Genomic DNA, 23,587 nt, shown 5'->3' with positions numbered 1-23,587 from the left:
CGTAAATTCAACCTTTCGACAGCGAAACTGTAACGCTCGCCTGCTGTTTACACAGAGCGTTCAAGTTTGTTACGTCTCTCGCCGAATTCTTTGATTGGTCGACTGGGTGCCAACGTAGGATTCCGTCCAACCCAGACAGCCGCGTCGCTCTTGTCCAGTAGATGTGTTCCCTGCTTTGCGCCAGTGAGGCGCTCCAGAAGTTTTGCCGCGGAAACAAGGTAAGCTGAAACGTTTTAAATACAGTAGAGATATACATGTCGTTGTGTCTATGAATAATCGCATACTCTCCCTGTAGGGTTTATCGTCTCTATCATGTTTTCGGCCAGAGTAACCTATATGCAATATAAATGATTCTGTTACGGATACGCCTTTAAAATATATTTTAATAATAATGATACTAGCAATCTCGAAATCGAATTTTGAATTAGATTACAGGTGTTACAGGTACAACCAAACAGGTGTTGCACTCGGTTGATGTATTCAAAGGATGCATTCTGTGGTTTACACATTACCGTAATACAGATGAAGAAGGAATTCTTGTTAATTCTCTTCTTATTTAAAAAAAAAAAAAAAATTTGGATAGAAAAAGAGCACATTCATTCTGCGAGTATAGTTATGATTTCATTCCGTTGGATACATAAATAAATCACATTACGACTCTAAAATGTAATTGCATATATAAAACCAACAGACAACATATTAAAGCGCTAATGGTCTCTTTAAGTGTCCCCAACCTAAAAAAAAAAAAGCAAATAGACTGTTACTTTTGGACTTTATTGTTAAGTTTCATCCCACTTTATAATTATACTATTATATTGCAATGTAAAACTAGCCTATTACATTTCAAGAACATTACTGAACATTTCATGCTGTTAACCTACCAAATAAGGACATATCTAATTTGCTTCAAAGAGCTTCAGTGATGGGTCAAAAACTCTCAGGGCTGAAACAGGAGGAGTGGTTAGGTACAGCATTATTACTGCATATTCTCAATTTAACAGCATGTTACATAATTTCTTACTAAAAGTGTCCTTGATATATTGGTTTTGTGCAATAATTCTACCTGACACCTGTAAAGTCATTATTTCCATCATGATTCAGACTCTCATTCGAGAATAATAATTTTATATACACCCTCCTTATTAACAACCTCACCACTGTAATGTATTTACACCTTGTCAACGTCTCATTCTTGTTTTCCCTTTGTTTTTATAATGTTCTGAATTAGACTGCTTTTGGAATTGTTTGAGGCTTGTTATGATTGAGGTGGAACCCAAGGTATAGCAGGTTTCAAATATTTGCACAGCTAACTTGACACACTGCTATTTTAAACATTAAATGTGGCCATATGATCATGTAAGCAAGCAAGTTTGTTTTACGAGTGGATCCTATTCTTGTTAATCTGAACAACTTAAAAAAAAAAAAGCCTATAATATGAATAGAACAATAACAGAACATATTAAATTATCTGTTAATTTTCAATGGAAAACTGCATAATTCCTCATAAATGCACTTGATCTAAAGGGCAGCCCATTCTCATGATCAACAGACAGTGCTGTCACATGTTTTGTCTAATCTCAAGAGTTCTCTGAACAGGCTTTCTTTCTGTTGTGCACTTATTTAGCATCACATTTCATTCCAATTTACTACCAATTCCCCATACAAATTGAGTTACATCTATGTCCTTTCTGATTATTTTCTTTTCATATTGAGAAGCCTTTTTAAGTTGTGGCAGAATAATTGTGGATCTCTGAGCTCTATGTGCATTCCAGGTTATTACTCAGTGAAATGAAGGTGATTCTGGAGCAACAGTAGATTTCAGAGCTTACTCTGTGAGTCTCAGTACTTGAGTTACTTAAGATCAGCCAAACTGTGAGAGGAACAACAGCTTCATCATGATAGACTTGAGCCATCTCACTGAGGAGGAGCAGGAGATGATCATGATGGTTTTAAAGAGAGATGCCGAGCTGAAGAAATCAGAGGAGGAACGAATCAAGTAAGATTCCTCATTTTCAAGGCACCAACCAACAGGGCTGCATTAACAACAGGGTTACTAGGACCCATGGTGGGGGGGTATTCTCCCCCGTCGACATTCTCGGGAGGGCGCTTATGTCAACGCGTTCAGCGGGAGATGCTGATGAAAACACAGAGAGGGGGCACAATGCTAAACCCGTGTTCTAAATGCTAAATCCCAGATGTGTATGACTTTTAATCTTCTGCAGAACACAAATGAAGATTTTTGGAAGAATACTTCAGCTGTAGGTCCACACAGTGTAAGTGAATAGATACATAACATTTTGAAGCTCCAAGAGGCACATATAGCAGTCATAAAAGGAATCCATACGACACCAGTGGATTAATTAATGTGTTCTGATGCGAAACGCTAGGTGTGTGTAAGAAATAGATCAATATTTAAACATTGTTTTACTAAAAATGTACGCTTCCGGCCAGCTGTGATATGCGCGTTCACGAGGGTGGAGTTTAAGCTACCTCTTGGGTGACGTAAGAGCTTTGGCAAATTCAAACAAGAACTGACACGTGAAATATGAAAAATACAGAAACACAGTGTTGTTTACAACAGAGGAGGAATGTTATACAGAAGCTGAATTGGTTTGGCTGTAGATTTCTATTTGTATCTGTTTCTTTTTCAAAATGGTACCCATTCACTTGCATTGTTTGGACTTATAGAGCTGAAATATTCTTCTAAAAATCTTAATTTGTGTTCTGCTGAAGAAAGAAAGTCATACACATCTGGGATGGCATGAAGGTGAATAAATGATGAGAGAATTTTCATTTTTGGGTGAACTATTTCTTTAAAAGGCAGCCCATACAATTTCTTATGATTTTGTCATCTCATACTATTAAGACTTCTCAGGAGACTGGGTTGATTTTTACACTTATTACACACACACACACACACACACACACACACACACACACACACACACACACACACACACACACACACACACACACACACGTTGGGTTTCCATGTTTTATGGGGACTTTCCATAGACATAATGGTTTTTATACTGTACAAACTTTATATTCTATCCCCTAAACCTAACCCTACCCCTAAACCTAACCCTCACAGAAAACTTTCTGCATTTTAAAATTTTCAAAAAACATAATTTAGTATGATTTATAAGCTGTTTTCCTCATGGGGACCGACAAAATGTCCCCACAAGGTCAAAAATTTCGGGTTTTACTATCCTTATGGGGACATTTGGTCCCCACAAAGTGATAAATACATGCTCACACATACACACACACACACACACACACACACACACACACACACACACACACACACACACACACACACACACACACACATATACAATAAACAACAGGGCTTTCACTCATATACATACACTGAATGGTTCAACCAACCAAATGCAACAGAATTGGCAAAGTAATCTTTTTTGTTATCTAGTTTTATACTTTAAAAAATGGAAGTCTGTGTGCCTACATAAAAGGAAGAATGTAGAATCATGTCTTGGTGATTTCCCTGTGTTCAGCCATGGCCTTACTCAACCTTGTACTGTATAAAAGGATCAAGTCTACCGTTGTGGAATAATTGTCTTGACCATTTCACATGACCAACATAGTTTCCCCTCCTTCAAAATTAAGATGTGTTCCTGTGTTTCCTAACACATGATTTTAATCAAACTATTTTGATTTACTTCAATGATTACAATGTCCTGATGAAGATATTTTTAGGTATTATATTAGGTATTATAATTGTAGGTATTTGTAACATTCAACAGCAGTCAGCTCTCAAATAGTCTTATTAATTATCACGGTTTCTTTGATTGTTTTTCTTAAAGAATTGTTTCATTAAACATAGTACCTCTGAACAAACCATTTCAAGAAATGTTTTATTCACAAATCAAATAGATGTTTGTCCTAACTCCTTGGCCATCCAAGAAGCTATTGCTTTTGGAGGATCTAGAACTACCAAGTTTTATAACTGTAAAGACCACATAAAGTAATAAAGCGATGTAATTAGGAGCCCACATTTGGGCTGTTCTGTTTGCTGGAACTCAAAGATATGTCTAATGCATTTGAACATCAGACCAGCTCTGGAAAAAAATTAAGAGACCACTCCAAATGTTCAGTTACTCTGGATTTACTATTTATAGGTATGTATATGAATAAAATGAACATTTCAGTTTTATTCTATAAATTACGGAAACATTTCTCCCAAATTCCAAATAAAAATATTGTCATTTTGCAGAAAATGACAACTGGTCAAAATAACCAAAAAGATACAGTGTTTTCAGACCTCAAATAATGAAAAGAAAACAAGTTCATATTAATTTATAAACAACACAATACTAATGTTTAATTTAGGAAGAGTTCAGAAATCCATATTTGGTAGAATAACCTGATTTTCAATCACAGCTTTCATGTGCCTTTGCACACTTTCCACCAGTCTTTCACTTGTTATTGAGTGATTTTATGCCGCTCCTGGCTCAAAAATTCAAGCAGGAATTCAACAGACTCTGGAATGGAATGGCTGCCATACATGTAGAAATGCTAATTTAAGAATCTGAAGTGGTCTCTTAATTTTTTCCAGAGCTGTATATATATACTGGCGGTCAAAAGTTTGGAATAATGTACAGATTTTGCTCATATGGAAAGAAACTGGTACTTTTATTCAACAAAGTGGCATTAAACTGATCACAATGTATAATCAGGACATTAATAATGTGAACAATTACTATTACAATTTACTTAAACTACTTCAAAGTGTTCTCATCAAAAAATCCTCCACATGCAGCAATGACAGCTTAGCAGATCCTTGGCATTTTAGCAGTTAGTTTGTCCAGATACTCAGGTGACATTTCACCCCACACTTCCTGTGGCACTTGCTATAGATGTGGCTGTCTTGTTGGGCACTTCTCACACACCTTACAGTCTAGCTGATCCCACAAAAGCTCAATGGGGTTCAGATCATAACACTCTTTTCCGATTATATGTTGTCTAATGTCTGTGTTTCTTTGTCCACTCTAACATTTTCTTTTTGTTTTTCTGTTTCAAAAGTTTCTTTGCAATTCTTGCCATAAGAACTGCACCCCTGAGTCTTCTCTTTACTGTTGTACATGAATATGGTGTTGAGCGGGTAGAATTCAATGAAGCTGTCAGCTGAGGACATGTGAGGCGTCTATTTCTCAAACTAGACACTCTGATGTACTTATCCTCTTGTTTAGTTGTACATCTGGCCTTCCACATCTCTTTCTGTCCTTGATAGAGCCAGTTGTCCTTTGTCTTTGAATACTAGTGTACACCTTTGTATGAAATCTTCAGTTTTTTTGTCAATTTCAAGAATTGTATTGCATTCATTCCTCAAAACAATGATTGACTGATGAGTTTCTGGAGAAAGCTTTTTCTTTTATGCCATTTTTGACCTAATGTTGACCTTAAGACATGCAAGTCTATTGCTGTGACCAGGTGGAGGGTGGGGCTCGGCCATGAGAGTGCACGGCCGGCCCCCAATAGGGTTAATCATCCTAGGAGAGGGATATGGCCGAGCTGGATGTGGCAGTTTGAGAGAAACACACACAGGGCAGCTGTGTGTAGCTCTCTCCCTTGAACTGCCGCATCCGGCTCGGCGTGATGTACACCCCTCCTCCTTTCCGAGGGGGTTGTTGCCCTTCAAGCACAAAGACAATACTAAGCTTAATTTAACAAATCAAACAGCTTTCAGCTGTGTTTGATATAATGGCAAGTGATTTTCAGGTACCAAATTAGCAATTTAGCATGATTATTCGAGGATAAGTTGTTGGCGTGATGGCAGCTGGAAATGGGGCCTGTCTAGATTTTATAAAAAATAATGATGGTGCTGTTTTTTACATCAGTAATGTCCTGACTATATTGTGATCAGTTGAATGCCACTTTGGTGAATTAAAGTACCAGTTTCCCTGCAAAACCGCAAAATCTGTACATTATTAAAATGTTTGGCCACCAGTGCACACACACACACACACATAGTTGCAAATAACAGAATAAGTAATAAAATGAAAAAGTATGATCCCTGACGACACAACATGTGATAAATAATGTATTGATTGCTGATGTACTAAACAAATTTGCAGCCAATGGAATGTACGGTATTTGACCAAAGCACTCTGTTGTGGTGAGACTATATTAGGTTAGATGCATGTTGAACTCACGTGTCTGTAACTTCACTTGTGTTTTTTTTGTTGTTGTTGTTTTGTAGCCCAACATTCGTTTTTTTCATCCAGTTTAACCTCTGATTTGAATGGTTTTGAATCTTAGACAAGTGCGGAAAGTTGTTCCTGATGAAGACAGATGCAAGTATATGACAGGAGAATGGTTCTACGAGGTGAAATCACAGAGACATCAGGACAGAATTCATGGATCCGACATCATCATGGCATCAATGAAGCAAAAGAAACCCTCAGTTGTTGGTCAGATATGCAGAACTACAGTAGTAACTTTATTAAAATTCTTTGCTGGAAACATTAAAGGAACAGTTCACCTAAAATGAAAATTCTGTCATTCATTCACAGATTAAGATGTTAGGCAGCATGTTAGTCTCATCACCATTCACTTTCATTGCACCCCACCCACCCCCCATATCATGAAAGCAAATTGTGACAGGTTTGGAACAACATGATAAGAACTAAATAATGTGAGCATTTTCCTTTTTGTGTGAACTATCCCTTTAATTGCGGGAAAGACAACAGTAATATGCGTTATAACATAAGTCAACATGTGACCTCTCTATCTACAGTAACACTATCCTCTCTTGTAGAGTATTTAACTAAGTCATGGGGTGGCGGATCCAAGAGTGTCAATAGAAAGAACAGTGTTGGTATCATGACACCTAAACAAGCTACAGAGTCCTCACAGCAGCCAAAAGAGAGGTATCTAAATGTTTACATACAAAAGCACAGAATCTATGCTTAATCAGCTGGCATAATCCTACACTATATATGTGGTCACTTATGGTCTAAGGTACAAAAGTAGATTCTGTAAGGATTAAGGAGAACATATGCTGTAGCAGCCCTTGTACTCTTGATTAATTCACCCTGTGTTTATCAACTTATCCAGCACAATAGGATGGTAATAACTGCTCAAGCTTGCCAGACCTACTTGGCTTGCACTGTGTGTACAACCTCCACTCCTCCCAGTTTGTGCTTGTATGTTTTATAGGTGTGGGTACATCGTGATTTCAAGATCTTTATGACTAAAGAAGGGTCAATAGAGAAGTTTGTACAATGTAGTTTTATAGAAATGTGGACGCCTTAGAATGAGATCAAAGTACTTTGCCTGTGAATGATTTAATTTATCTTTGTCAAAATCAGCTGTTTCTTATCAATGCAAGCACTCATAATAATAAAAGAGCAGGTTTCAGATTTGGAGTGTCTCTGACATTGCATTACTGTTTGAAAATCAGGAAAAACAGTGACACATCAGAGGCCCAGCAAGAAAGACTGAACACTGGCATGAGATCACCTTGCAAGGTATGTAAGTAACCCTGGAACACTACAGTCAAATCAATCTCACCTCTTGACAGTGTAATTGTTAAGGATCTGGGCTAGAATATTGGGAACCAAAATGGGCTTTTGAGTAGAACGCAAAAGGATATGTAAGGCAGAAGGTTAGCCTCATTCACCATTCATTTTCATTGTATGAAAAAAAAATGCATTGAATGTGAATGGTGATTGAGTCTAACCTTCTGCCTAAAATCTCCTTTTGTGTTCCACAGAAGCAAGAACATAATTCGGGTTTAGAACAACACGGAAGTGAGTGCATGATGACAGTATTTTCATTTCTGGGTTGACTGTCCCTTTAATTCCAGGTCACTCCAGATGGCCTGTCCTTGTAATATATATTTACAAATGTACAAATAAACAAATCATTGTGATAAAACTAATCAGTGTATTTATTCTAAGTAAAATTTGCTTCTTTTCCTGGTTCCAGCCAAGGCACAACCCATTCAACAGTATTCCAGTGGAGCTTGACTTTGAGGAGACTGACAGCCCGTTTACAAATGGAGCATCAGGATCTGGACTCAGGAAACCATTTGACAGTGTCTCTGATTCACAAGGTTGATGTGGCAAGATTTCTCATTGCATGATGTTACAATTTGTGTTTAGAAGATTAAATGTATAAAGTTTTGTGTTTGCTCATGATTACATGTCCAACATCTCCACACCTTTGCAGTAAAACATCAGGAAGCAAGTCATTCTGAAGATAATACTGAGGTCTATAACCCCATAAACAACAGAGCCCCTCGTCAAAAGCCTGTGCCAATGAAAAGGACCAAAATCTACAAACCCCAGAGCTCTGTCTCAGACAGTGCCAGCTCTGTGTCCACCCAGAGTACTTCCACCACAGCAGGCTCAGGAATCAGGTCCCCCCTTCCAAGCGGTATCCTCAAATACACCTCCAGCTGCAGTTCCAGTGAGTCGGCTCTCAGAAGCCAACTGCCACAACCAGTTGAAACACACCATGTTCACAAAAACAGCAGTCAAGAAAAGGATTCTGAAAAGAGAACAATAATTCTGGAAAGCATAGAGAAAACACCAATTATTTCCCTGTCATCATTAAAGTTACCAAAATCACGTTTACCAGTGAGAGCCTCATTGCAACTTATTGACCCTACACAGGCCATACAAGAGAAACCAAATATACAACCTCGTCTCAGTCTGAGCTCCATCACAAGATCAGATGATAACAAGAATGTGGAAAAATGTTTAAAACAAAAGAGAGAAACAGATAGTTGCCTTCCTCAGTCATCCATGGCATCAGAGGGCCAAAAGAAAGAAACTGTTAATTTTCATCATGAGAATGCAAGGTCTGTATTGACCACCAAGTCTCAAAAGCTATTGGATGAGATCACTGCCCCTCAACCTATACAGCACAAGTCTGAGATAGTGGAGACTCCTATGACCCTGTTTCCAAAGGAGGAAATGACAAGGGTAGAAGAACAACTAAGGACTGCTGTTGGTATGATTCATATTTTTCTTTCATAATATATATAGTATATTAAATGTTACAGTATATATTAGGGGTCTGGGTAGCTCTACGAGCAAAGACGCTGACTACCACCCCTGGAGTTGCGATTTTGAGTCCAGATTGTGCTGACTGACTCCAGAAAGGCTTCCTAAGCAACTAATTAGACCAATACATTTAATATGGCTTTACATAACCACTCAACTGACAGTGTTACACTTGCAGTGCAAAGACGTTCTGAAGAGCATGCGAGTCGACACATGAGCCTAAAGTGTTGCAGAAGCACCACAAAATTATGTGTTTGTTTCAGCAAGTGCAATTTTAATCAAATATTTGCTTTTTATGAAACTATTGTGTTAGGTTTAGGTTTAAGGTTCAGGATAGTGGGGTAGGTTTTTTCAATTTAAAACTCGAGATAGCAATAGCGTGAGAGGTCTCAGACATGAGCTTGTGATGTTGACTCAAGGACATAAGAGCCCGAAGTGGCATTATCATCCAAACTATAAAATCTTATGAATGTGTGCAGAGAGGACCAGCCTGCCGCATCACAAACATGCTGCAGAGGGACACCTCTTGCCAAGGCTTTAGAGGAGGTGACCCCTCTGGTAGAGTGAGCCCTGATACCTACTGGCGAAGCCTGACCACGCGTCTCGTAGGCCAGGGCAATAGCGTCCCTCACCCAATGCGACATAGTCTGCTTGGTGGCGGCCGCCCCCCTGTTGCAGCCCCCATGGCAAACGAATAGTTGCCCTGACTTACGCCACTAACTAGTGCGGTGGACATAAATCTGAAGGGCATGGACTGGACAAAGTCTGTGAAGTCTTTCCTGCTCCAGCATTGTAAAAGGTGGGGAGAAGAAGGCTTCGAGAGTGACCGGATGTACAGTCGAGAAAGGAACCTTAGGCAGGTAGTCAAGATGAGGGTGCAAAACTGCTTTAGCCATTCCTGGGGCAAAATCTAAGCAGGCTGGTAAGACAGACAGAGCCTGTAGATCCCCAATTCTTTTTAGAGAAATAATTGCCATAAGAAAAACCATCTTGAGAGTCAATAGTTTATCAGACGCTGACTCTAGAGGTTTGAAGGGGTATCAACCAGACCCTCAAGGACTATTGCTAAGTCCCATGAAGGGATCCTGGTCCTAGCAGGAGGTCTCAGTCGCATGGCTCCACGAACGAAGCGAGCGAGGAGAGGATGTCTCCCCAACGGCACCCTGTCAAGGCGTGGCAAGCCGATAGAAAGCCCACGTAAACCCTGAGAGTGGCAGGGCATGTGCCTACTGACAATTATTCCTGCAGAAAGTCCAGAACTGAAGCAATCTGACAGTTAACTGGATCTGCATTATGTGCACTGCACCATCGTTCAAAGACACCCCATTTATTGGTGTAACTTCTAGTAGAGGGAGCCCTAGCACTTAGAATGGTCTCAATAACCTCAGGTGAAAACCCAGTGTTCCCTCAGTTGGTACCCTTCAGGGGCCAAACATGAAGGTTCCACAGCTCGGGCCAGGGATTAAATATTGTCCCCTGCACCTAGGACAGAAGGTCCCTCCTGTCCGGAATCACCCAAGGCGAGCCGTCGAGGAGAGACATTATCTCCGAGAATCATACCCTGTTCGGCCAACGCGGCGCTATCAGTAAGAGGTAAGACCCTTGCTGGTGAACTCTGGCCAAGACTCCCGGGAGCCGAGAAACCAGAGGAAACGCATACAGGCGCATTCTGGGTCAGGTTCTCTGAGATGGGTATAAATTTTGACACTTCCTGTTGAGGGGATGTCGAGTATTCTGCATCCTGGACTAAGGCAGGAAGCAATGGAACACACAACATTTTGCTGGAAACCTCTAACTCCCGAAACACCAGAAGCGGCGGGAATGGAGAGGTTTCGTGGGGGTATTGGGAAGGTACAGGTGAATGCTTCACACGCCCCTACCCAAGGGGGCTGCTGAGGGCGACGAGCCGGCCCCAGTCTCTACAAGGGGGAGCACGAATCGCTACGCTTTGTTTTTGAGCCTCCCTTCTAGAAGGACCAGGGTGGGCCTGGGTGGCCGACGGCCCCTCCCCCTGAGTGCGGCAAGGAAGGAATTGTCCAAAAGGTTCCTTGTGACTTTTGCTTCCTGGAACCTGATGATAACTACATTCATAGCGTCACCAAATAAGCCAGAATGCGAAACCGGGGCATCGAGAAGGAAAACTTTGTCCTTGTCTCTGATGCCTGACAGGTTGAGCCATAAGTGTCTCTCCATGCTGACTAAAGCAGACATAGGTGCCAATGGCATGAGCCATCTACTTGGTCAGGCAGAGAGACAGATCCGTGGCTCGACGAAGCTCAGAGAAAGCCAGTCTAACTGTAGCCTGACCACAGCCCGATTAACCACCTCGAGTAATTCCTCAGCCACTTTATTATTGTGTGTGGAATGTTCAGAGGTTCAGCATCCCCCTTGTGAACCGAAGGGGCGCCGAAGCGTGCTTCAGGCTTATGAGAAGGATCAGCTGGATCTGGGGAGAGAGCGAGCGATAGGGACGGACCCGTCTCTCGCTCCTCAGCCAGATCTATGCGAGAGCCCCACGATGAAAGAGTGGCCGCTGGTTCTTGGAAGTAAGCGAGACGAACGCGAAGCATTTTGACTGTAAACAGAGCGCAATGCTCGCACCCACCCCGCCCTGCCTCAACACAAGAGCAGCATGCTCTTCCCCCAAACACACAAAACAAATCTGGTGTGTGTCCGTTTCAGCCATAGAGCAAAAACAAGGGAACACACACCGCTTGCTTTTTTATTTTATTTTTTTAAGAAAAGAGAAAGGTTTCTGCGCACTGCCTAACAATTCTAACTCCTAACAGAGCAAAGTAGAAAGTTCTGACAGTCAAGAAGCACAACACACACAAAATGATCTGAAGACAAAAGATCTGACGATGCACCTGTGACGCATCTATTTATAGCCCTGCTACAGGTGAATCCAATGATGTCACCAGCAGAGGCTATAAATTCTGGTCAATTTCATTGACGTGTTGCACACATATTCACAGCTGGTCACACCTAAAGTTTTTCCCAAAGCGCTAAATCAGCGCAGCATCAAAGTGTAGCTTTTTGACAGGAACTATAAATACCTCATCGGTTTGTGAGAAAATATAAGTAGCTTTTTGCATTACTTAGTAGACGTTTCACTTTGGAAATGCTGTGATATGTCTAAGGACCCACGTGATATCCTTTTGAAAATATTTCACCACAGTTAAATAATTTTAATGAGATTTGATATTTGGTTGCAATTCAGCTTGCCTAAGGTTTGCTTTGGTCATTCAGTAGTATACTGTTTGTCTTACAGATGAGCCATTTCCCAGCACCCTCAACACAGCAAATACATCCAATAAGGCAGATGTTTCTACTGATACCCCTGTGCTCAATGTAAAAAACAAGAATAATATCTCAAAGCAAGAAGATGCCAAACTGGCTATCATGACAGATTCGCATATCCCCAAGCCTAGTGAAGAACAAGGAGATTCCATCACTAAAGTTCTTGAGTGGTTTAGCAAGAGCACAGACAGCAGTGATATGCTTGATTTAGAGACATATGTGCAGGACATGGAGGAGCATACAGATTACATAAACTTTGAAGATGAGGTTAATATGAGAGCCAAAAAAAGGGATGATGTGTACATGATCATACCATGCCAAAGTGATGAGATATCATCTGAAGTGAATAAAGTATTTCAAGAAGAGACCAGCTGGGGAGTGGAACAGAGTGTTGATGAGCCTCTTGAGAATGCTCCAAAAGAACGGAGAAGATTAGATTCCACCTCTCAGAAAGAATATCTCATCATGAAGCCTTCAATTGAATCTATTAATCCAAACGAGGTCACAAAACTGCCAGAAGCTAATATGTCTGTAGCTGGGAAAGTTAATCAAAAAGAGAAAAAGACTGAGGCTTTTATCAAGAGGGAGGTAGAGACCAAAGTCAACCTGGAAAGCACTGACATCAAACTCACTCAACAAGAATCGAAAGAGAGAACAAGCCTTGAAGAAAACCAGCGACCAAAAATTACTAATTTGAAATCATTCTGGGAGAAAGAAAACATTGGTCCAAAGATTTTGATAAGTAGACCTAATGAACCAGTTAAGAATGAAGATTTAATCTCTAGTAATGTGAGCAGAAAGCTAACTGAAGTTGTAGATGACCACCAGGAAGCTGAACAGAGTTTGAGAGCAAAATCTCAAGAACATAAGAAAAAGAAGTCAATAAACTTTGGGGACATTTTAGACCTTGAATATTTAAGGAGTACCAACACAATCCACAAGCCCCAGGCACCAGTTGCTACAGATGAGTTGAAACACGTAAATCCACCATTGAACAATCAGAAAAAAGACCAAATTCTTGCAAGTGCTCCCTTTAACAAAGGAGTTCCCACACTTCCATGTTTAAAATCATCCTTGCTAGCTAGTCAAAACGGGGAAAGCATGAGAGGCACAGTTAGCATAAGCAGCAATGATGGAGATCCCATCTCACCAAAGGAGTTAGAGGTTAAATCTAGGGCAGCACCAAGGCAAAATCCAGTGCCTCTTTTTAAGCAGAATTCCCAGCAACAAGAGAATATGGCAGAGAGAATCAAACAACTCAAGTCCTTTTGGGAGAGAGAAACATTGGAACCCATAAAATATATGAAATCCACTGCAGTTCAAAATAGATCCTCAATCACTTCTGCTGCTAGTCTGAATAAAAGATTTACAAAGTCTGAGTTTGACCTCAGATCAATAGGCACTGAGTTTGATGATGATCTTGAGGACAATAATTCTTCCAGAGGCAGAATGTCTCCTAATTTCTCAATACGAAAGGATAAGCCCTTTTCAACTGATGGTATGAGCACTTCACAGTATAAGAACCTCCAAGACTTCTGGGGTGCATCACCTACCAAGCAGCATGGACAACGGTCACCCATCCTTGGAAGTGGAATTCAGATATCCTTGAGTCCACATAGCAAAACAACAGATATATCAAAAGAGACAGGCTTATATTCCTTTATAGATGTAACATCACATACAAGTCCAAATGTTTACAATATCCAATCAGAGAGAGCCAGTGTCAAAGCCTTTGCAAATGAGACCCAAAGTACTAAAACATCCTTGTTGTCCTCACCAGCCAAGACAGGGAAAGCGTTCCAATCCCCTTCAAAGAAAAGGATTACCACAAGACAGTCGCATGTGGTCTCAGGTGAAGCAATCTTCCATGGAGTGTCTTATTCCCCTCAGCCACTGAAGGGCTCTCAGACCTCTTCGAAATACACAATACAACCTAAACCTGCCATTGGTCAAGAGTCACGACCTCTGCAGAGCAAAAGCAGCAAAGGCAGTCTAAACAGGGAAGCAAATTCCATGCGACGTGCCTCCAGCATGTTTTCTGTAAACTCTGCATTTGAGGAGCAAAGCCAGGGCATTAATCTTCAGTCCAAGAAGTCCCAGGGTCCCATTCTGCACCAGGTCAAGAGGCCAACTGAATGTAGCCTTACACATTCCAGAAAAATACAGGACGCTAGCTGTACACTGCCAAATATATCCCCTGATATCTCTCGAGATAGAGAAAAAATCACTCCTAGAAAACCATCTCGTACTTCTGAGGATTCTGACTCTCAACCCCTCGCTAGGTCCTTTATTCCACGTAATTACCAGCATTACCTTGGAATCACAGAGAACAGAAGTATCTACACTCCACCTCCAGTTACAGAGCAGGTGGATGACTTTATCTGCACTACATTTACAACATCTCCAGAGATAAGTGCCAGCTGTAAATGTTCACCCATAAGAACCAGTACTCCAGTAAAGGGTTCCCCTGATCTCCAAACCAGGAAAGGATGTCTGGGACTCCCCTCTACCACACAAATCGATGATGGTGATGCCAGTCGAGAAGCCCCAAAGAGCTGTGCAACAGACACCTGGTCCCACACAAAGGGGAATTTGAACCGTGAGTTTGTAATTTTTCCTTTCTCATATTAAATTATAGAGTTTTGGCTGGTCTACTGACAGAACTTTCTCAAAAATGTTGGGACATATGGTACATACATATGCTGCATTCATGTTTCTTTCAGAATTTATATAATTACAAGATGAACTACCTGAAGATTTTAAGTTGTTTACATTCTCAGACTCAGCTTCTATGTCAATGTTCGAAACGCTTATACACTGGCCCTAAAATGTGTTCTGACTTTTTTGGATGCTTTTGGCATCTGCAGACAAATTACTTAAATCGTAATTTTTTGCAATTACCTTTAACCAACGTCTCAATGTGAATTGTAGTAGAAGTATCAAGTTCACGAAGATGTCCTAGCAAAGTATAGTTTTGTCTTAAAACCTAACACATTCTTTTAGCTTGAAAACTGTTTGAACTATATTAAAAGTATATGCCACTTGGTTTAATATTTTTTTTATATGATGCAATGTTTTTCATAAATTTTTAAGTGTGGCCAAATACTTTTTGTGGCCACTGTATATTCTCTTGCAATATATTAAAGAACTAAGAAAGAGCACCAGGTAATATCAGCTATAATAAAATGACAATTTAAACATTAATATATGTAGTGTTAGCTCCCTGATACCTTAAACTGTTAAATCCATTGCCATTTTTGTTGTCTTTACATGACATCACAATGGTTTCTAACTAATTACAATGGATGGATGGATTTTACTACTTGTAAATTCGTAATTACAGTAATTACGACAAGGCATGAATGCAACAATAATCCTAAAGTTTAAAGGATTTTTTAATATGACAGTTCACATATATGTATATGTAATTTTATTTTTAATATAAGGTTGTTTGGATAACATGTAAATACATTCGTGAGAGTATTACTTGCACAGCATAAAGGAACTGAATGATTCTAAATTTAATCTGCTGACAAATTAGGCATGTGTAATTAAATCACTTGCACAGGAATTTCCCACAGCATACCTTTCAAGTGTGTTAAATCAAGATCAGCAACATTCTTCTAGCTTTCTGTACTAACTCAGTATAACTAAATGGAATAGTTACAGCAGTTGCTGGCAGTTTTAAAGAGAGATAATGAGAGATTAAAAATGATTTATTGTTGTTGTTAGTTTTGATCAAACTGTTAGATCTCACAGGTGACAATGAGAATCCTGTTCAGAGAGCTTTGAGACGGGCTGCATCTAGACCTGTGTACCATAGGAGCATGGATGAGATCAGGACTCTTACTAGTGAGCATCACTACTGTTCAGCATGGCAAAGATTTGTATTTTTTTCAGTATTAAATTATATTGCAACATCGTTTTGAATGCAGAGATGCAACAGTCCTACTAAATCTATATTTAGCTCTTTCTTACATGCTCCTTATCATGTAGTAGCACAATGCTTTCTTCAGAGAAAAATAACTCTTTGTGTGGCTTTAAATGGAGAGTTCAAGTGACAACAGTACCTATTCCACTTTTACTGTTTTGTTATCATGATCTCTTCCCCAAGGACAAGACCAAAAAATCGAGACAACAGATGACTCCATACAGGGTAATTATGATGGCAAGTTTGTGCTTTAACCTCTGACAGTTTGTTTTGTAAAATGTAATTGTAGAATATCTGTGCTGAGATGTGAATGTAACTGATATTTTACATTTTAAATGTAAAAAAAAAATTATATTGTAAAGGATTTTTATTATTTGTTTATTATATGCTCATCACATTTGCACTTAATTACTTTTCATGATGGAGTAGGATTTGTGTCTGTACTGAATCTCACTAGAGCCCTCTTGTCTCTAAGACTCTAGCACACTTGTCCAGACCTCTTTTGCTACTGCAGACCCGGAACACCTTAAGCAACTCAGCAAATCAGTGCCTTCGTTCCTACAGAAAGAGGTTTGTTTATCTAATGTTCAATTAAGATGAAAAAGCTAGGTCATGAAAATGTGGTACACAAAACATCAGCTGCTGTTGATGCTGTCCTGTATTTTTAGAGTGATGGAGGAGAGAGTGACTCCGAGAGCAGTTCTCGCAGCGGCGTGCGACAGAGAAATAGCAGACAATTCTCTAACCTCAGCAACTACTCTGGTTCTGCCTCACTCTCATCTGTAAGTTCATATACTATATTTTATATACTAGATGTTCATGGCATGTGCTGTTCTAATGTCTGAATTATCCCACTTACCTCAAATATGATTTACATTTGATATGTCAAATGTTGATAAGCAATTTTTTTAAAGTCAACATGAAACAGCAATTCTCAACCCATTTATATACTGTAATCTGGTGTAAGTTTTAGAATTAAAAAGAATACAAAAAACAATGAAGGATGTGAATTCAAATGGGGATTATAACTACTGAGAAATGATTGGATTATGTAAAGCAGCGTTACATACTAGAATAAAACCAAGCAATTGAGGGGAGGGGTTAAAAAATAAGACAGATTGGTGACATTAGCTGAAAAGGAAAGTTGTTTCAGCAAACCATTGGAGCAATTTATTACATTTTGATGAAAACGTTTTTGTCTTTGGATTACGAGCATTGATGAATTGTTCACAATAGGATCTTAAACATGCATTGTGTAAGGAGACCTTAGAATTTAAGAGTTGGGGGCCATTCACACCAAATGCGATTTTGTTACACTTGTGTTAAACGGATCTCTTTGACCACTATGCTGTATATCACTGTTTTTTCAGTGTCTTGCACATTTTTTAGATGCCATGTCAACAGCCTCTTTTTCCCTTTATTGTTGGTGACAGTTAGAGCCGTTTGTCTCACATTGGCTGAATGTGTGTTTTTTACCCCTAGGTTAGCAGCAGTGTTGCAAGCATTTACAGCAGTGACTACAGCAGTGTTGAAGTTCAAGGGACCATCCAATTTTCACTGAATTATATGCAAAGATTGCGGGAGTTCCACATCTTTATCGTCCAATGCAAAAACCTGGCAGCAGTGGACACGAAGAGGAACCGATCTGACCCGTAAAAATAATATCTCAGTACCTGTCCCTTTCCCCTCTCAATAGAATGTTTCCACATAGAGAACTTGTGCTCGTTTTTCTAGGTATATTAAAAGTTACCTCATACCAGACTCTACCAATCTGGGAAAAAGAAAAACTGCTGTGAAAAAGAGAACGCTGAATCCTACATACAATGAGATTCTGAGGGTAAGGAAATCAGAACAGAATAGTATGTGTGAAGTATTTGAAATATTTATTATACCTAAAGCCTAGTAATCTTTTATTTATTTGTATTATTTGGTATATACAGTACAAAGTCCGAATGGAGTACCTGAAATCCCAGATTCTCAACCTTTCAGTATGGCACAATGACACATTTGGCCGTAACAGTTTCTTGGGTGAGATAGAACTTGATCTTTCTTCGTGGGATTTTAACGACACCGAGAGGAAGTTTTTGTCTCTGAAACCAAGAGTATGATTTTTTTATTCCCAACAATTGCTTTTATGTACAACTCTAGCATTGGTTGACGCGCCAGTATAATCATATAATGTAATATACTGTAATATAATATAACAATTGGATTGTTTTCATTCCAGAATCTCCCCTCACAGACCACAAATAGCCTTCAGCCCTCAGACTTGAGAGCTCAGATGAAACTGGCTATTCGTTTCCTGCCTCAGATCTCCCTCTGTAAGACACCTTGTGTTACTGTTTACTTGTGTTACTGAAAGACTGAAAGAATGCTGTCTACATCTGGATATACTATATAGTCACAGATTAAGTCAAATGGCAAAGGATGGATTCGATATCAGTTCATTTGTGATTCTTTATCCCAGCTAAGAATATTCCAGGTTCAGGTGAAGTGCATATCTGGGTCAAAGACTGCAAGAATCTTCCTCCCATTAGAAGTCCAACTATTGATCCATATGTAAAATGGTAATGATAATAAAAAAACTGAAAAAACTATATATAGTTTGAATTCCTTGTGATTGCTGACTTGCTTTCTTAATTATGCATTTTAAAAAATCATGATTGCATTGTGTTTAAACACTTTTTTTCACGGCTCACTATATAATGTTTTGTCTAAATACTTGCACAGCTTTGTACTTCCTGACACCAGCAAAAAGAGTCGTCAGAAAACTCGGGTCCTGAAGAGGACGACCAATCCCATATTTAACCACACCATGGTGTATGATGGCTTTAGGACAGAGGACCTGAAAGAGGCTTGTGTGGAGCTTACAGTTTGGGACCGCGACCGTCTAGCTAATCACCTGCTCGGAGGCCTAAGACTCGGCATGGGCACAGGTGCAGTCTAATAATCTTAATGTGGTGATCTGATATACACATACATTTGTGTTCATTACATTATAATTTACACCGATACCATTCTAAATGTATTTCACATTTTATAGCCACTTCTTGAAAACCAAGTATGATATTTTATACTATTTTATACTATTTTTGGTATCCTAGTCTTGGGATTGTTTTATTTTAATTAAGACAAATGCTTAACAAATGATGTTTAATAATGTCATTGTAAAGGCAGGAGTTATGGAGTACAAGTGGAATGGATGGACTCTACAGCAGTGGAAGTGGCTTTATGGAGGAGAATGATGGAGTCACCCAGTGAATGGGTGGAAGGCATATTACCACTGAGGCTGTTAACGACGACCAAAAACACTTGGAAATGAGATTAAAACGAACCAAAGAGTTTATTAAAGATGTACTATTATTAAAGTATATCTATAAAATTATATTTCTCTACATTTTATATCTTGCATTTGTCATAGTTTATAATGATTAGGTTTTTGCCATCACTTAAAAACAAATGTGTTTTTATCTGATTCATAACATTTGATATTAAGAAACACATTTTAATAAATCAGACAAAGCCATCTTTGGTTATTGTATGGTATAGATGCTGTGGAAGGGGTTTGTGACAAATGTGCTTTAAAAGAAAGTTTTACACTGTGTAGAAAGTGTAGAAAGATTTACACTCACATGAGACTCCTTTCATATATCAGAAAAAGAACAAAAGGCAAGAAAAAAAGGAGGTGGAAAGGCCTAGTAAAGGTGTTGTATTCAAGGCCTATTCAAGAACTCCTGATTACTAGCTCCACCTAGTGGATAGACTAGTGAATTGAGTGACTAATATTGTGGCTTAAAGGGATATCTCACAAACATTTGAATTCTCATCATTTACTCACCCTCATGCCATCCCAGATGTGTTTGACTTTCTTCCTTCTGCTGACAAAGATTTTTAAAAGAAGAATCTCAGCTCTGTTGGTCCTCACAATGCAAGTGAATGAATATCAAATTCTGAAGCTCCTAAAGCACATAAAAACAGCATAAAAGTCATCATTATGACTCCAATGGTTAAATCCTAAATCTTTAGAAGTGATATGACAGGTGTGAGTAAAAAACTATCAATATTTAAGCCCTTTTTAACTATCTGTCAGGGTTTGCAGGAAGGAGGACCCAAATGCAGGCATGAAATAAAGAGATCCTTATTAAATGACAATAAAACAGAACAAAAACTTTTACAATGGAGAAAAACAGGTAATAAATAAAGATACCAGGAACCAACTCTGAACAGGCTAGAACAACATGACTGAACAGGGTAACGCACAAAATGATTCAACACAGGACAGAGCACAGGAGGGAACTATAAAGAGGGAGAAATCAAGAGGTAAACAAGGAGGCAATGTCTATATGAGAGACAGGAGAGCGCATAAACCTGACAGAAGACATGTGCTCACACCAAACATGATGATGAGACATGGAGCATGGGTATCCGGATCCCGACTCAGAAACCAAACCAAATCAGACCAAACAATCAGGATCCAGACACCATGCTCCGAACATGTAAACACAGACAGGACAGAAGAGTGCATGGCTAGGAATAAACACCCAAAACCATGTGCTCACATGAAAACATGGAACACGAGTGGATCTTAACACTATCAATCTCAACTTTCACATTCTTCTTTTTTTGTTTTTGGCATTCTTTGGACTTCAGGGATTAAATATTGATCTGTTTCTCACCCACACCTATCATATTGTTTCTGAAGACATAGATTTAAAGGGAGACTTCACCCAAAAATAGAAATTCTCTCATCATTTACTCACCCTCATGCAACCCCTGATGTGTATGACTTTCTTTCATCTGCTGAACTCAAATAAAGATGTTTAGAAGAATTTCTCAGCTCTGTAGGTCCATTAAATGCAAGTGAATGGGTGGCAACATTGTAACGCTAAACAAAATCACATAAATTAGCATAAAAGTAATCCATTAGACTCCAGTGGTTAAATCGGTATCTTCAGAAGTGATGTGATAGGTGTGGATGAGAACAATGGCAAAAAATGACAAATATTGATCTGTTTCTCACCCACACCTATCATATCACTTCAGAAGATATGGATTTAACTACTGGAGTCTTATGGACTACTTTTATGCTGCCTTTATGTCCTTTTGGAGCATCAAAACTTTGGCATACAGAGCTAAAATATTCTTCTAAAAATCTTAATTTGTGTTGTGCAGAAGAAAGTAAGTCATACACATCTGGGATGGCATGTGTGTGAGTAAATGATGAGAAATTATTTTCATTTCCAGGTAAACTACCCCTTTAAAGTGATAGCTCAGCCAAAATGTAATATTCTGTCATAATTTCCCTACCCTCATGTTGTTCCAAGCCAGTGTGATGCTTTGAATTATGTGGAGCACAAAAATAATTTTGACAGAATGTTAGGGACTGACAGTCTCGCTCACCATTTACTTTCAAAATATGGAGGTAAAAAAAAAAAACTGAAAGTAAATAGTGACACAGGCAAACATTCTGTCTAATATCTACTTTGTGTTTCATCTTGGAAGAAAGAAAGTCATACGGGTTTGGAACAACATGATGGTGAATGATGACAGAATTTTCATTATTAATAATAATAATAATTTTGTAATACATGTTAAATGTGTATATTATGTAATGGGATATAGGGGAGTTAACATCCATTATGTCATTTGTGAAATTAATGAGTTACTCAATACTCGAGTACTCTTTTAATTGGATTCTTCCTTACTCTGACTCAAGTACTTATTTATGTTAGTACTTTTACTTTAACTTGAGTAATTGTACTTTTACTTGAGTACAGTTTTTGGCTACTCTACCCACCTCTGCATCTGGGATGACATGAGTGTGATTAAATCATGATAGAATTGTCATTTTTGGGTGAACTATCCCTTTAAAAGCTTTAGAAAAAAGAAATCTGTGAAAATACATACTAACTTATTGAAGTAAGTACTTTATGTTTTGTGGTGACTGAAATATGGTTTGAAAATGCTGTTAAAAGTACAATGTACAATTTACAGATTTAAAAAACAAAAAAAAAAAACGACTTTTTAGGACCTTCCCAAACATTTTGTTTGACTTCCTTTGGGGGGGTTCAAGCCTTAACTACTCTAAATGAAAATGTTTTCCCCATAAATGACAATTTATCCCCATTATACAAATTAGATAAATATTCCCAAGAACGTCTAGGTTACGTATGTAACCTCCGTTCCCCGATGGAGGGAACGAGACGTTGTGTCAGAGAAGCGACACTAGGGGTCTCTCTCTTGAGCGCCGATATTCACCTCTGAACTATGAAAAAAGGCCAATGAGAGTTGGCAACCAGTATTTTCATGTCCCGCCCCCGGACATACGGGTATTTAAGCGGCGCAAATACGGGAGTTCATTCAGGATTTTTCTGAGGAGCCGGAAATGGTCCGGCCACAACAGGGGCTCGGCTCAGCGACGTGGCAGGGGAGACACAACGTCTCGTTCCCTCCATCGGAGAACGGAGGTTACATACGTAACCTAGAAGTTCCCCTTCTGTCGCTCTCTCCACGTTGTGTCAGAGAAGCGACACTAGGGGTCCACTTAAAAAGAGCCATGCGCTGAGCCGTGTACGTGATCCGCTGATACAGGAGCGAGCAGGTATTCCTACGTGCAGAACGACCAACTGTATCAGGCTGCACGTACCCTTCCCCAATGCCCCATTTAAGCCATCAGGATTCCTTATCGTTACCCTGGAGGGGGGAACAAGGTGACGGCCGCCAACATGGGAACGGGCCAGCCTGGCTGGGCCTCTTTTCTCTCTATGTTTCTCGCATAGAGCAACTACGGCCGGGGCCCTTACACGCATTGAGGGAAGGGGGTCTTAGCCCTTATTAGGGCGGAGAAGACCCTGTGGAGGCCACACCTACCCGGGAGGGGAGGCAAATTTTGAGTGGCAAATACATCGCATGGCCTATACTTAGGTCTTATGCAGAAAAGTAGTGCGGTGGTAGATCCAGCCTTGCAGAGGGGGGAAGCATACAGCACGGCAACCGAGGCAGCTGTAACTGCCTAAGGGAAACACGGAGTCAACTCGTGAGGGGACAGAACCGTGGTTTTACACACAGGGGGAGTCCGAACAGGAGGCCTTACCTGTGGGGCACCTATACCATTACAGGGTAGCTTGCGGTACCCGCAGTGGTTTGGGTCGGCGAGTTCCTCCGCAGAACTGCTACCCACGAGGGCTAGGGAGGAGTCAACCAGTGTCCCAAACCTGGGATCTCCTGGGAATGAAGGCGCACTGTTTCCCCTGGTTAGGGGGAAGGGCGCTGTGTGCAAGCGATTCTCCCGGTCAGATCGTGGATGTGCCACCGAGTA

General features: G+C 39.7%; 1 protein-coding gene across 2 annotated transcripts; it reads left to right on the top strand.

Annotated features, from left to right (window-relative positions):
- The first annotated feature begins 172 nt into the window (after positions 1-172).
- LOC127631569 (synaptotagmin-like protein 2) lies at positions 173-21,037 on the top strand. Of its 2 annotated transcripts, none has more exons than XM_052109742.1 (19): positions 173-218; positions 1,773-1,996; positions 6,286-6,437; positions 6,785-6,896; positions 7,430-7,496; positions 7,957-8,083; positions 8,200-8,985; positions 12,310-14,937; positions 16,098-16,190; positions 16,453-16,494; positions 16,745-16,839; positions 16,938-17,051; positions 17,752-17,921; positions 18,004-18,106; positions 18,210-18,371; positions 18,497-18,590; positions 18,737-18,836; positions 19,000-19,205; positions 19,443-21,037. In XM_052109742.1, the coding sequence occupies exons 2-19, from the start codon at positions 1,896-1,898 to the stop codon at positions 19,589-19,591; spliced, it is 5,301 nt and encodes a 1,766-aa protein (XP_051965702.1). In that variant the 5' UTR covers positions 173-218; positions 1,773-1,895; the 3' UTR covers positions 19,592-21,037. The 2 variants fall into 2 exon arrangements, with proteins under 2 accessions (XP_051965702.1, XP_051965701.1); XM_052109741.1 differs by having other exon boundaries at positions 16,089-16,190.
- Positions 21,038-23,587: the final 2,550 nt, after the last annotated feature.

This window comes from Xyrauchen texanus, chromosome 38 (genome assembly GCF_025860055.1).
Source record: "Xyrauchen texanus isolate HMW12.3.18 chromosome 38, RBS_HiC_50CHRs, whole genome shotgun sequence".
NCBI lineage: Eukaryota > Metazoa > Chordata > Actinopteri > Cypriniformes > Catostomidae > Xyrauchen > Xyrauchen texanus.
This window is presented reverse-complemented; position numbering and strand designations above follow the sequence as displayed.

Excerpts from the sequence above, each read along its gene's own strand:
- LOC127631569 (XM_052109741.1), top strand. The coding sequence starts at position 1,896 with ATGATAGACTTGAGCCATCTCACTGAGGAGGAGCAGGAGATGATCATG. Across the intron at positions 16,495-16,744 it reads AACAGATGACTCCATACAGG|ACTCTAGCACACTTGTCCAG; the intron begins GTAATTATGATG and ends CTTGTCTCTAAG. Across the intron at positions 17,052-17,751 it reads GTTCTGCCTCACTCTCATCT|GTTAGCAGCAGTGTTGCAAG; the intron begins GTAAGTTCATAT and ends TTTTACCCCTAG.